The 14,385-nt window shown below is 53.0% G+C and overlaps 3 protein-coding genes across 3 annotated transcripts in view; 1 reads left to right on the top strand and 2 right to left on the bottom strand.

The window, feature by feature from the left end:
* FAM184B (family with sequence similarity 184 member B) overlaps positions 1-2,656 on the top strand; it is a 70,964-nt gene extending 68,308 nt beyond the window's left edge. The window contains exons 17-18 of the mRNA XM_036019144.1: positions 435-634; positions 2,469-2,656. Coding sequence (XP_035875037.1) covers positions 435-634; positions 2,469-2,583 — 315 coding nt within the window. The 3' untranslated portion in view covers positions 2,584-2,656. The remainder of the gene's footprint in view (positions 1-434; positions 635-2,468) is intronic.
* Positions 2,657-2,905: 249 nt separating this feature from the next.
* LAP3 (leucine aminopeptidase 3) overlaps positions 2,906-14,385 on the bottom strand; it is a 36,860-nt gene continuing 25,380 nt past the window's right edge. The window contains exon 14 of the mRNA XM_036019163.1: positions 2,906-2,918. The gene's annotated coding sequence lies outside the window, so the exon portion shown is untranslated. The remainder of the gene's footprint in view (positions 2,919-14,385) is intronic.
* MED28 (mediator complex subunit 28) lies at positions 6,842-14,353 on the bottom strand. Its single transcript, XM_028507247.2, has 4 exons — positions 14,169-14,353; positions 10,908-10,974; positions 10,129-10,241; positions 6,842-8,880 (listed from the first exon to the last, which is right to left on the bottom strand). The coding sequence occupies exons 1-4, from the start codon at positions 14,325-14,327 to the stop codon at positions 8,683-8,685; spliced, it is 537 nt and encodes a 178-aa protein (XP_028363048.1). The 5' UTR covers positions 14,328-14,353; the 3' UTR covers positions 6,842-8,682.

Raw genomic sequence — 14,385 nt, 5'->3', positions numbered from 1 at the left:
CAAATCCTAAAAGCACTTAAAAAGTTGCACTTTTTTATAGCTCACAGAATAATAAACCTAAGCTGAACTGATGAGAGCTTACTTATCATCTTTATGTCTCCCTCCTAGTGTGACAAAATGTAAGTTTCATCTCAGAAATACTCACGCGTGTGTGGACAGGGTGGGCCCCGGGGTGCTCCGTGGCCTTGTACAACCTACACAGAGATTTTGAATTGCAAAACCGGAAGTTTAGAGAAGAGATTGTGACCATCTGTGTTTTTTAAAACACACAATAGGTTAGAGGGAAAAGTGCTTTAAGAAAAGAATAAGGAAGTCTATAATAAACAAAAGTGCCGCCTCCCCCCTCACACAGTTCTAGGTGGTGGGTGTGGTTGGCTGTTACAGCGATGCCCTTTTGCGGTGACTCTAAGGGGCCTTTCCTCGAATACGAGCAGAAAAAGAAGATGGAGGAAGTGCCCAGCCGAGTGGTCAGCGTGCCCAACCTCGCCTCCTACGCCAAGAACTTTCTGAGTGGGGATCTGAGCTCCAGGATCCACGCCCCGCCAATCACCAAGTCACCCAGCTTGGACCCGGGCCCCAGTGGGGGCCGGCCTTACAAGCCCACCCAGTCTCCAGACGTGAAAACTGCCACAAGGTAGGGAGCGGAAGCTGCGATCCCGTTTTCTCATAATGGGGCGGGGCGGGGGTGGGCAGAATTGGGATTCCAGTCTGGCACCTGTTCCACACCCAGCGTTGAAGCCAATGTAAAGAGCTGCATATCAGGTCCTGGCTGGCGTAGCTCAGTGGATTGAGCTCGGGCTGTGAACCAAAGCATCGCAGGTTTGATTCCCAGTCAGGGTACATGCCTGGGTTGCAGGCCACGGCCCCCAGCAACCGCACATTGATGTTTCCCTCTCTCTCTCTTTGTCCCTCCCTTCCCTCTCTAAAACTAAATAAATAAAATCTTAAAAAAAAAAGTTGCACATCAGGCCCTGCCCTGGAAACATGACAGCCCAGCCAAATGGGAAGATTGTGGAAGAGGCGAGAAATGTGCCATTCTTCAGAAGAGGGGCTATTCCTGGTACCGAATTCCAAAAAGCTTTTTTTTTTTTTTTGTCATGGGTGATTAAACAAGGGACACTGAATCACCTAGCTGATAACTTCAGTGTGGGTTCCATAGAAGATGAGAGTCCATCTGGCCTTGGGGTCTGGATTCAAGTCCTGCTTCTCCTCACTTGGAGCTGTGTGGCCTTGGGCAGGTTGCTTGACCTCTCTGGGCCTCCACTCCCTCGCCAAGTAGGTGCTGTATCAGCTTCACTTTAGAGGCGAGGGACAGGTTAAAGGAATTGACCCATAGGATGTGCTTAACACAGGACCTGGCATAGAAGCCTTTAGTATATTTCCCCTATTAACCATTAAGGCTATTTTTCAAGATTTATTGTATCCTCTTGGCATTCTGAGGCCTCTTAATGGGGGCGTTGTTTGGTCACGCATGACGATCTCATGTACCGCCTTCTTATTCCTCCAGAAAGCCTTGCAGCCTGCTCCTCTTCTATAAGAGTGCTTTTCCCTTCTATCCGTTCTCCCTCTTACCCAGTCTTCATTTAGAGGGAAAAGTTTAGATTTGGGGCTTTGAGTTTGCATTTCCGAGAGGGCCGCCCCTAAAGCATTCCTTTCCCTGAGGCCCTGCCTAGCTGTGGCTCTCTGGACAACTGGGGCGGCACGGACCTTAACGAGTGCTGCGCTGCAGGGACCCCCTGGCAGCCAGTGGCTGAAGGAGCCCGGCCCTTTGCTTCCCAGCTGAGGGGTCTGAGGCCAGGGCACCCAGCACATTCCCGAGTTAGCTGCTAGAGCTGGCTTCCCAGTTCGTCTGTACTCACGTTCCTCTGTTTAAGGCTGTGTTCCCCTTGTTTTCCATGAAGCTCCAAGGTCGCAGACCAGAGACCACTCAGCCCGGTGCACACCATACTTTCTCGCTTACTGTTTCCCTTTTTCGGTTCATTTCGCTGATTTTATAGGCTCACTGTGATGCTAGCACACAGTACAGAACTTTTACATTGTAATGCTGTGTTGATCATTTCTTTCACCTTTTTTGTTGTTGTTGTTGTTGTTCCTGTAAGAGTTTATTTGAGCCAAACTGACAACGTATGCTGGAGAGGAAGATCTCAGAAGCTCCTGTTTTACCTTATTTATGGACTCTGTTTATCATTCAATTTGTGCCTGAAATAAATTTTGCAAATACACCTCATTGTCTTAAGTGGGACAATAGAGACACTTCCATTCTCAAAGCAGGAATGAGACGTCCCCTCCCCAGCCCTGTCCCCTTCACCCCTGGTTCCCAGATCGTGACGCCAGCCGCTCCTTGTCCAGTGTGTTCTGAAGAGTAAAGAAACAGTTATTTTTCTTTTTCCCTGAAAAGATGGTGGGGCGTGAAATTGTTTATTAAGTGATTTCCTAAACCACGTGAACCTTTTTGTTGGTGTTTTTAGGACCCAGGATGACGAGACGGCCCACTCCAAAGAAGTCCCGGCCCACCCCAAAGAAGTCCCGCAGAAGCAGGGCTCCGCCCACCAGGAATGGTTCACCAAGTACTTTTCCTTCTAAGTCGATCCTCGGGACCCATCACAAAGGGGACGTTTGAAAAGCACTGAAAACTTCTGATTGAGGGAATGAACTAGAAAGCCAACCAACCAAAAATACCTTGCTCTGTAACGTGGTTTGCGAACAACAGCTACAGATTTTGGCCTTGACGTTTCATAGTGTTTCATTGTGATACCAGTTCATTAAAAACTTCTCGACCTTAGGGTAAAACGAACTAGTGTGGTCCCAAAGCATCGTAGGAAGGTGTTATTAATGTCACCAACGGCCTACCCACTGTAGGCGGGTGTCCCTCAGACCACCCTCCCCTCAGTGGTGTCCATGGTCCACTTTGGAAGTGGCTTCATTTTCCCTGAGGATGCAAGTCAGAGGGACTGAAAACTGTCTTTATGTAAGTGACACAATTCAAGATGCACAGCCAACCTCAGTAAGAAGATAAAACAAAGTTCCACATAACCAGGAAAGCCAACTTAAAAAACAAAACAAGCAAAATCAAGACCTTGACGTACTTGGATTAAGTCCTTGGACTTTCTAATCCGGGGCATGGAGTTGATAATAGAGGGGATAACACCTACCTCAACTGGGGGCTTTAGGAGGATTCAGCCAGACTACGTGGTGGGCAACGACCCCCACCAGGCACCGGGACTCAGCACTGCCAGGGCTGACGGACCAGCCCCGCCCCCGTCCCACACCTCAGTCTCAGTGACTGCAGCATCCGCTTGGCCATCTGGGAAGGTTTCGAGATTATCTGTTCTTTCGAGTCAAAGATCCGCTGACCCTCTGGGAAGGGGGAGGGGTCCTGCCGACCTCACCGACAGGCCACCCGCACTGTCTGACCCTCTGAGGGAGCAGCATGATTGAACGTAGCTCTGTCCGTCTCTGGACGGGCAAACGAACGATGCTCTCGGTCCTTTGGTGCTGGCCCGGCCAGGCAGCCCACAACCCGCCGTGTCCTCTATGCACTGTCAGGTCTTTGCTCTTTGAATAAAAACCTTTAAACAACTGGGCGGTAAAAACGGTTGTGACTTGTGTTGATTTTCCAGGGAAGGGTGAAATGAGATGACAGCTGAATGTGGGTGGAGATAGTGAGTGCACACCGACCTCACTCAGATCGTCTTCAAACGGGAAGTGGCTGTTCACGGGCTCATGTGTTCTTTTGAGAGCAATGCAGGTGTAGCTCGAAACGCGCAACTGAAAGGTAAGTTGACTGTCCAATCAAAACACATGGCCCCAATACTTTTTGAAGTGCAAATATTTGTTACGGTACACGTAATATGTCGTATTGTTTTCCAGGATCAAGTATGTTTTAGTTGTCCTTTGTTTCCTGCTTAGAGCGAGCCTTGTAGGGTTGTGTTCGCATTGGGGGTTTTAAAGCCTGAGGACAGGCAGTTCTGTGTGCTCTTGTTCGTGGAGATATTTCCCCAGGACCGGCGACCCCGGATGCCTGGCAGAGCAGGCCTGGCCGCGCCCCGCCGTCCTGCAGCTCACGGGAACGCTGGCGACAGAGAGTGGGATGGACACTCCGCGTCTGTTCGCACCCCTTTCCTGTCGCAGGTGAGCGAAAGACCTTGTCAGTGTCTAGATTCTACCCAATCGTTCTGTGTTTGTTAACTGAGTCTTTGTACATGTCTATCATTTTTTCTTTAGGATGTGTTATTACGTGAGCATTGGAGTAGAGCACGAAAGGGCACACGCTTGAGCTTTTTGTTTGCTAAGACCAAATTTCCCATCCGGAGGGTTTCTAGCAATTCACACCTCGAGCAGTGAAGGACATGCTCTGTGTACCCGAGACTTAAGATTAAGAAACCCACTTTGATATGAGCACTCTCCTTGGTTTCCTTCGCGTAACTCACTCCATCCGTCTCCCAAGAGCAGAGTGGTCTAGGGATGGTGGTGGTGGTGGTGTGGAGGGTACAGCAGCGGCGAAGGGAAATGAACGGCTTGGGACTGAGTTGGGAGGGAGAAACAGGATTTGATGATAAGTCTCTAGGTTACATTATGCAGAAGAAGGAAGTTAACATACCCCTGCACCTGGAGCAAACCTGGGAAGGAATACTGCCGCCGATGGTTTTTAACTGGGGTGGAAAGGAATGCCCCCCCCCCCCCCCACCGCCATCAGTCGCTACATGCCGTGCGCCTGAGTCCTCATTAACTGCTCTGCCACCGATGCAAATTCCAACAGAGCCGTGGTGGCTGCGGCTGCTTGGTCTCCACTCCGTCTCCAGGATCCGCCTGGGTTCTGCAGATGGAGCTAGGACAGGAATGAATGGCCTTCCCCCCAGCCTTTGGATTTCCAAGGGCAACACTGATTGACCCCTACCGTCTCCTCCAGGATGCAATATTATTTTGATCAACTCCCTCCTAGGAGCTCCTCAGCGGTCTGCTCTCCCCCTGCAGGGGGCAACTGAAGGGGCCCAGGCACTGAGTGGCTTTGACTATGAAGCCCCATTAGTTTGCTGTCATCCCTCTACTGGAAGTCAAGGTGGCGTAGAGATAACCAGTCAACGCTACCGTTCTTGTACGCAGTATTGCCCTCACCTTCCAGACGTCGGAGTCCTTGCAGGAGGGACCGTTCCCCTCCCTTCCACCGGAGCACTCCCCGGGGCACCACTGGTGGCATCGGCAGCAACTGGGCCACCCTGTGCCGGTGACTGTCTGTGCTTCACATACCGCTCGGAATGGGTCCTTTGCCAGTAGTCCCCAGAGCTCATCCGACTGCCTGCCTTCTCATACCACGCCTGCAACGGCCACGTCAGTCAGGTCCTCTGGAGACAAGCCCCACGACCCAGTGAGAGGTGCGAGGAATGTACAGGGGGTACCTAGGCCGTCTGGCCAGAGACCACCGGAAACACACCTGTGGCTGAAGACGCTGCGTGTATCAGTTGCTGCGTAGAGGGAAAATGTTCATCCCAGTGGGGCTTCTCGGAAAGGTCTCAGAACCTACTTTCAGATTGTGGCATGGGGTCACTTCCAGGCGCCTAAGGAAGCAAGGATTCACTCTCGAGTGGAGAGGTGGAAGGTGAGGGCAATTCTATGACTGGGTTTCTTAACTCTCATCTGTAGGCAGGGTAGGCGAAGGTGAGGAAAACGCTGTAAATGGTTAAAGAAAAAGAGGAACCCATTTCGGCCACAAGGGTGCGTGGTTGTTTGGGGGCAGCACAACGACGTGGTTTTCCGGTGTAGACACAACTACAAAGTGCTCTCGCACTGCTTCGCCGGGACTCAGAGCGACCGAGGTCGGCGTGGGGGACCGCTGATGCCCCCCAGGGCCGAGCCGTGCTGGGCAGGCGTCCAGAAGTCAGGACAGGCCCCCCCCACCCCCGCCTCAGGGGAAGCACCTGCACGAGGGAAGCAGGAGAGGAAGCGGAGGCCAGGAAGAGCCTGGGGACTAGGAAGCAGGGCTGCCGGTTGTGGAGGGAGGGCCGAGGAAGGTTTGGGCCAAGGGAACAGCTCTGAGGAGGTCTTGGCCCGGCTGGTGGAGCTCCAGGGCAAGGACCGCCCCCCAGGGGAGACCTGAGTCGGGCAGATGGGACTCGGCTGGAGCACCCACACTGTGCCCGGCCCTGCCGGGAAGAGCATGGCTGCAGCGGGTCCCCGAGGCGGGAGCTTTGGTACCCGCCCCCCCCATCACGGGTCTCTCTCGAGAGGACTGGCAGCACTCCTGTGGCCCCCAGAGCCCGGGGACCGAACAGGAAGGCGGACACTCAGGGGTCGTGTAGGAGAGGAAACAGAAATGGGAAGGTGTCTTAAAGAGAGTGAGTTCAAGTAAAGAAGGTGAAGTATCCATTTGATACAGCCACAGTGAAGTGGCTGGCAACTGTCACCAGCACAGTGGTGGTCACAGGGAGGGACAGATGGCAGGCTGGAGTGGAAAGGAGAGGGGAGAGGCTGGAGACTGCGGGCGAGGGGCAGCTGCTGGAGCCTGGAGGGCACCTAGAAGCCGGGAGGTCAAGAACTCCTGGGCGCAGCGCGGGCAGCTCCAGTAGATAGAGGCTGCAGGGGCTGAGCGGTTAGACCCAGAGAAGGCAACCGGCGGGGCTGGGCAGGTGCGGAAACGCTGGCCTTGTTTTACACAGGGCGGTGGCGCCTCAGCGGGTGGGGCTGCAGGGGAGAGATGCCCTGCAGTGGGGGTAGGTTTCCCACAATGCAACTGAGAAGAGGAGGGAAATCCCAGGTGTTTTCTCGTAATTTTCTCACTGAAGGAAGGTTTCTACGATCTCCAACCAGCAAGATGTCATTAAAAGTTAAGAGATATTTATAGACAGACAAGATTAAAAATGTATTTTCCAGATTTTTTTGATTTAACAAACAATGGCAGTAACTGATACATACATTAATTCAAAATATTTTCACTAAGCACCTAGTGAAATACCAACAACCTGGTTATTGAGAGATACCTAAAACTTAATCAGTTTATTTAGGTTTTTAATGAATAAATCTAAGGCTGCCAATCAAGCTTCTAATTAGTGTGAGATGACCAGGTTAACAACCTTGAAGTCACATGTGGGAAAAAACAATGCTTAGAAGTTTAAGAACTCAGGGAGTTCGGGAACTTCCACCTGTGCACCACACACACACACACACACACACACACACGAGTAACAGTCTACAGAGAAAACGTCAATCACACACGATCCCGATGTGTTCAGGGGAAAGTAATGCCTAATCCCCATGAGGGGCACAGAGACAGATGCAAATCACTAACCCTGGAGGGAGCACCACGCCAGGCTGGTAGGAGACAGGAGGCCTGTGTCGGGGGGCGGGGGGGGGGGGGGGGGGGGGGTGCTGCAGAGAGCACCTGGGAACGCCAGGGGCCAGGGAGCAGCCAGGCCAGACGGCACCGTGGGTCGGAGTTGAGGTCGAGGCGGGTGGGGAGGGGCCTCCAAGGCTGGAGAAAACCAAGTGAGTCAAGAATCCAAGCCCCAGAGGCACTGCTTGTCCAAAAGACAGTGGAGCGTACAGGCGTGCAATTTGGTCAGGGACTAAAGCCGGTTCAGGGAGAGCCAGACACGGCAGCAGGTCAACGAAGAATCGTGTTGCCCTGCGTGACCAGCAAGAAGCTAACACACCTTCCCAGACATGCTCTCTGTGGACAGTGAGCCACCCAGGGCCAGCCTGCAGGCCACTCCCCACCCCGAGGCCCTGGCCCTTGGAATCAGTGCCATCCATTAGCAAGAACCTTCCTTAGTGGGACATTTCTGCTCCTGAAAAGTGAAACACAAAGAACACCAGCTAACAAAACTCCAACGGAAAGAGACTGTCAGTGAGCTCTAACCCGCACACTTCCCCGCTGCCCGAGTCACGTTGCTGAGGGCAGGCTGGGTCTGTTACGTAAACGGGTTCATGACTGCAGAAGGGGAAAACAATCACCATGTCACAGCTCCTACTACAGCCCCCCAAAGTAAACAAGCAAGACACAAAATATAAACTCGTCCCAAAGAGAAGTCAACACCGACTCAAAGGTCCCACTGCAGTGCTGCTGCCCTAACCTAGGCCCCTGCAGTCCTCCCCCCGCCGCCCCCCATTTACAAACACCCCCATTCCGGGAGCTCTGGAAGCATTACAAGCATCGCTGCATTAGATTCCTCTTCTTGAGGTAGTTTAAAGCCTTGAAACACGCATGGCAAACTTACCCAGTTTTACAAACTAGCGCAAGGGGAGAGAGTGATGATTAACATGAAAGACTTATAACCCAAATCTTCACCCTCTGATTCCTAGATCGTCATACATACTGTTTTTCCCTCAGATGATACAAATTCATCTAAAACTGGAAACAGAGATTAAAAGTTAAACACAAAAATTATTTTTAAAAAACACACAGAAAAAAGGAACAGAAAGGAATGTTGGTAGCATCATACTAACTTTTGCTAAAAACAAAAACATCCACTTGGTTTACAAATGCTATGGGCATTTTCTAGAGTAATAAAAAATAAGAGCTTATAAAAATACGGGGGAAATCTTACTGACGGCATGCAACCAAAGTCACCTATCTCGCCCTCTGGCAGAGTTCTTCCAAAACGCCACGCCGCCCAGACGCGACGCCCAGCGCGAACAACCGTGTGCGCGCGGACTCACGCGCCGGCTCGCTCTGCAGCCGGCTCTGCCTCAGGTCTGCTTCATGGGCGCGGGGATGTTGGCAGACGCCTGCTCCAGGTAGGCCAAGGAGCCCTGGGGGATGTCGGCCGGCTTCTTGTGCTGCCCGTGGATGTCCTCCAGCACCTGCTGCCAGTGCCGCAGCTTGGTCAGGTGCTTCTGGACCAAAGCATCCTTGCGCTGCAATTCGTTCCTCAGCTCTGAGACGTCCTGCAGACGGAGGCGGTCAAGTCAGAGCAAACTCGTGGAGAGTGAATGCAGTTCCTGAATAACTAAGGGCACTAAGAAGTAATTGAAAACAAAGAAAATCGACTACACCACTCTAAGCCCATTATTCTGCTTGGCTCCACCATCTGAATAACCCAATGCAACTCCTCCAATGGCAGACTCACACCGACAGCTTTCATTTTAATTCATTTTCTTTTAGTAAGCACTCAAGTTCTGATATTCCAAAGTACCCAACAGCAGCCAAAAGAAACCCATCTCCCTCCCACCCCGCCCCAGGCACTCAGCACCTCCTCCGAGACAGCTGCTGAGGATCCAAACCACCTCGAATCTGAAACACACGCGACAACTACTTACACGAACCCACACCCACAGCTCTAACGGTTCTAACCGTCCCAACCTCATTTTCAAGAGCTTTTGCAATGAACCCCAGCACTGTAATTCTTTACCAAGCCCTGCCCTCAGCACACCTGTGTTACTACTCAGGCATTCGCACCAGGACATGATCTGACAGAATGAACCCTATGGATATCACCTTCCCATCCTCCATTCTCCTTCTCCATAGTTGATATCAATGAGTAAGAACCACCTTTTAAATTGGTCAGCTTGTGGGAGCAGTTACTGCAAAAACTGCCCCCAAAACAACCATCTCAATTTAGTGTTTCTCAGTGGCGGCACCACCGGCCTCCCGGGCAGGATGCTCCTCCCCTCTCCCCATGCAGGCACAGGCCCGGCCCTGCATGCTAAATGCCCCGAAGCCTCCAGTCACCCTGGCAACCCCAACACACGTCCGAATGCCCTGGTTTCGAACGAGTGAGAGGGATGAAATCCTGAGCTTCAAGGAGCCTGGGACAGAACATGAACTCCTGATTCCTTGAACAACTGTGCAAGGCAACTGGGAGACGCAGGTCCTAGTTCCATCCAGAGTGAGCTTACCGTCCACACTAATGGCTTTTCAATGCTTTTCACGTGGCAGAATCTTTCCTTTAAGAAAAACCTTCCGTGAAAGCCAGTGCGTGAAACTGCAGTGTGGAGCCCTGCTTTGGCCACCACCCCCTCCTCCACCACTTGTCCAGGTTGTCATGAACGCTGACAGCTAGCAACTCCCTTTCCCAATCTGCACGGCCAGACCTTAGCAGGAGAAGGGCTTTCACTGAAAACCATCTAAAGCACAGATGGAATCCTGCCAATACGGGCTCTTCCTGAAAATTGAGGAGAAAAGGGAGTTCGTACCTCTTTGATAACCTGCTCCGGTTTCTGGACAGATAACTGCAACCTTTTTTGCAGGAAAAAACATTCTGTCTGTCTTGCAATGTCCAGAAATTTCTGGATACACTGATCAACACCTTAAAAAAAAAAACATTAAATCAAGAAAAATACTAGGCATGAATATCTCCCTCATACACGAACAGTCAGAACATCACAACCCCACTTTCTCACAGATGTGACCTGGGACTTTAATCCCGGCCACCGGAGTAACATTGGCCCCCAGCCCTCCACATTGCTGCACTGAACAGCAGATAATCTGTGCTTTTATCAGGTGAGTAAGAGACCTTACTACAACACCAAGTTCTTCCAAAAAAAGACAATTGAGTTCCAACGAGTAGCATGATCCCAGATAAAATGTAACGCTAAAAATACAGGACAATGAAACGAGAAGTGCTGGTCACCTCCAGGGACAGAACTTGGGCAAGGAGGAGGAAGCCCAGGAAACTTACACCTATTCAAGACACAGTCAAAGCTTGTTTTGAAAAGCAGTGCACCCTATTGGTCTTCCTCGTCCTGACACCACTGTGCAAGGTCCGCCAGAAGTGGTTCACCCTGACTGAAGCAAGAGGTCAATGAACCAACCGAACAGGGAAGCAGCAGTGTGGAGACCGGATCTGCAGGGGTGTTACCCCCAGCACAGCTCTCTCAGGATGCAAGCAGGACTGGAACGGGCTGGGTGTAAAATTAGCAATCGGGAACCTTGCTCAAGGCAAGAACATTGTCCAAAAGGAGGGAATTCTTACCAGTTCGAATTTCTTCCTGATCCGTGCCATTCACATAGTCCTGACTCACCAGAGAAGCGAAGCAAGCCTGTTTGATCAAAAGAGATGACAAAAAAAAAAAAAAAAGTCACTCGCATGTCAAAAATCTTACTTTGGGATAAGAAATAACCTCTTGAAGTCATTCAGTGCACTGACAGGATCTGGGTCTGCACCCCAGACTCACACCAGTGAAGAAACTCGGCGACTGACTCCATGAGGCCCCCCGAGGAAGAGTGGGGAGTGAGGCAGCTGGTACTGCCAGCACCCCCACTGGCTCGCTCCCGCCACTCCATCCTTCCCCCACTCCCTCACTGCACAGCAGGAGGGCTGGCCCCCTATTCCAGTCCTACCCACAGCCCCGCCCTCCCCTGCTCGAGTGACTTGTGCCACCCGGTCAGGTCTCGGGTCGGTCATCACCCACTCAGAGAGACCGTGGCTCTCTGCTCCTTTGAGATGGCCCCCCCTCCTGCTTGCGTGCCGTCCCCACGCCGAGTTTTGTGGTTCTGCACACGGCTAACTGACACCATTCCCCTCTTTCAGTCCCTGGCCAGCTGCCCCTCCTGGCAGGTGGGGAGCCTGCGGGCTCACTCGGCGCCGCGTGCAGGAGCACTGCTCCGCACGGACTGGCTGCTCGGTAAACACGCACTGGGGACTGACTGGGCGGCCCGGAGAACAAGGCAGGTGTCACGTGGACAAACAAGCCCCAGAGAGGGAGTTCTCTCCAAAGGGACGATGATCCAGGTGTGTATGTGACTCAGCCAGGGAGTCCTACAAACAACGAAGGCCTAACAAAGGGCAGTGGGGCCAGAAAGAGGGCGGGAGGGGAGCTGGGGGAGCGGGCCAGACAGGAAGCCTCACACCTGGGGAAAGTGAGCCGGGCCGGCAGTGGGCAAGCCGCACTGGGCGTGAGGCAAGCAGATCTGCGCCCCAGTCAGGCCATCGCCTAGATGTGCGGGCCCTCCTGCCTACAGCTGCTACCATCTGATTTACAGAGAAAAATCACAGGGGTCCCCTAGGCCAATCCTGCAACTGCTTCGTGCATCAGGAAACACGGACTTCCCATTCTGTGTAACACTCCAAAAGATGGCTCCTGTTGGGTGCGCGGTATGAGGCGGGCGGCCGGCCCTGCTCTGTGCATCCTGTGGCTGCTGGACAACATCCCACCCAGGGGGCCCACCAGCCAGGGTGGGAGGAGACCTGGTCTCAGGAATTTTAGTACCCTCATCTCCCCCTTAAAAAAAATTTAAACACATACATCTCTGTAAAGAGTTGGGTGGGTGCACAGAGAAGAAAATGTGTGGTGGGCTACAGAAAGAGTAAGGCCTTTAGAAGTATGCTGAAGACAGAGGCTTTGCCCAGAAAGTCGGGAGGCCCAAACGGTGGGCTCATTTCCACACACTGAGGGTCTGGCAAGCTATCCCCCTCTCTGAGCCTCCATCTGTGAAAGGACGGGATGCTCTTCAAGGTTCCCTCCCACAACAAGAGTGTGTGACTGTGATAAACTCATTCCACCAAAGAGCATTTACAAAGCAACTAGAATGACCAAGTCAGAGACCTCATGGGTGGCACCAAAAGAGAAATGAAGAGTGGGTGGGCAGGTGCCACCAGAGGCGGTGGAACAGAGGTCTGGGCAGATGGAAGAACGGGAACGGGGCAAAGGGAACGGGACAGGAACACGTGGCCTGTGGGGTGAGTCTTGACAGAGGACTAGGGGATGCTCACCCAATGCCAGAGGAGGTCCGAGCGGCACCTCCCACCCCCATACGGCTACTAGGTCCCAGTGCCCGTTTGGCATGCATTTCTCTAGAGGGCCTTCTTTGACAGCCACACCCTGACCCAGTCCCAGGCTGCTTCCATCACAGCACCGACCCCACAGCACGGCAACTGCCTGCCATTTTTATTTGCTCGCCCCACTCTGCTGTCCCTAGCTCTCTGGAAACAAAGACTGGTTTCTGTGTCCTTAGCACCCAGGGCAGGGCCTGACACACCACAGGCTCCTTTATAGTTTAGCATACATGCATAAACATTTGCTACATGGTAGGTTGTGTGAGTACTCCTGATAAACTGGAAGAAAAAGGTGGGGTTCAGGGGGCAGCATGGCCTCTGACTTCACAGAGCCTGGTGAGCAAGGTGTGAGCTGGGGGGTAGGGCCTGGAAGCCCGCAGGGAAATCCAAAGGCCCGTGTGGAAAAAGGCTTGTGTGGCCAGAGGAAGACCGAGGGGTTGTTTATGCACCAGGGTGCTGGGGGTCAGCTTTGGCCACGGCTTCTTCAGGGCCAGTGTTGCAGCAAGCACCTCAATGAGAGTGAGAGCCGCCTCGCCTCAATGCTAGACGCTGCTCTAAAGCCTACCTGTCCCTCTCCTGTATGGCCGACTACCTTTAAATCAGCTACCTCCAAACTTCTGAACGTACACTCCATCAGTAAAGGAACCCCGCCCACGCATCCCCAATAATACATTCATTTACAAACTGACCCATGCGCTCCTGTGCTACCATACGGGTACACAGCACAAAACTCATGGGACCAGGATTTAGGAAGTTGAAAAGGTTCCTCCAATTAGAAGTTATTTCATTTCCACACACTGATGGCTCATCTTCCCCTTTAGGCAGACCACGGGAAGCAACCAGTGCCCTCATTTTTACCTCTCTTTCGTCCGCTAGCATTCCCCATCTTCCCAGCTGCAGGGTACACTCCTTGGGGCAAACTCTTTATTTTGGACCCGCTCTGCCTCCCTTCCCCTCCGACCCCAGGCTCTCCTCCTCCCTCGGCCCTTCCGGCCCTTCGTATTAAGGCCCGCACAACTTTCAAGTCCATTTCGGCTCCAAGTCCCACGACTTCAGGACCCCGTAAGAGCGGAGCCCGGCGGAAAGGTGAGCTCTGGAGGGGAGGCCGGACTCGGCACGCTGAGACGCCGCAAAAGGTGGGCAAGGACGGGACAGGAACGAGCCGGGACGCGCTCAGGTGGCTGGGAACCTGGAACGGTCCCAAAGTTGAGGGTGTGCAAACTGCAAGCCCACGGGCCACCAGAAACGTGAAGTTGACGCGCCTCCGCCGGCAGACCCGAGTGGACTGCTGGCCACCACTCTCGGCGGAGACTACAGCAAGGCATTCTCTCATTCCCGGAGCCAGTCTCCCCGTTTGTAAGCCGGCAGCGGAATCACTCCGAGAGAGAACCTGCGCGTGCGCAGCTTGCACTTCAGGAAAGAAGGGAGGCTGGGACAGGCGCCCCCCTCTCCTTTTACCTCGAAAGAGGACTCCAACTCATCCACCAAGGTGCTTGGAGAAGATCTCGGAGCTCCCGGCGCGGCCTGAAGAAGTGAAGCCTGGCCCGGCAGTCCCGGCGGCGGTGGCGGGGGTCCGGGAGGCTGTCCGGAGAACATACCGCCCAGCGGAGCCGCCATTTCTGAAATGGCGAGTTAAAGCTCAGTGCGCTTGCGTAGCAGCTGAGGCACCGCCCCC

The sequence above is a fragment of the Phyllostomus discolor genome, chromosome 1 (assembly GCF_004126475.2).
Source record: "Phyllostomus discolor isolate MPI-MPIP mPhyDis1 chromosome 1, mPhyDis1.pri.v3, whole genome shotgun sequence".
Taxonomy (NCBI): domain Eukaryota; kingdom Metazoa; phylum Chordata; class Mammalia; order Chiroptera; family Phyllostomidae; genus Phyllostomus; species Phyllostomus discolor.
This window is presented reverse-complemented; position numbering and strand designations above follow the sequence as displayed.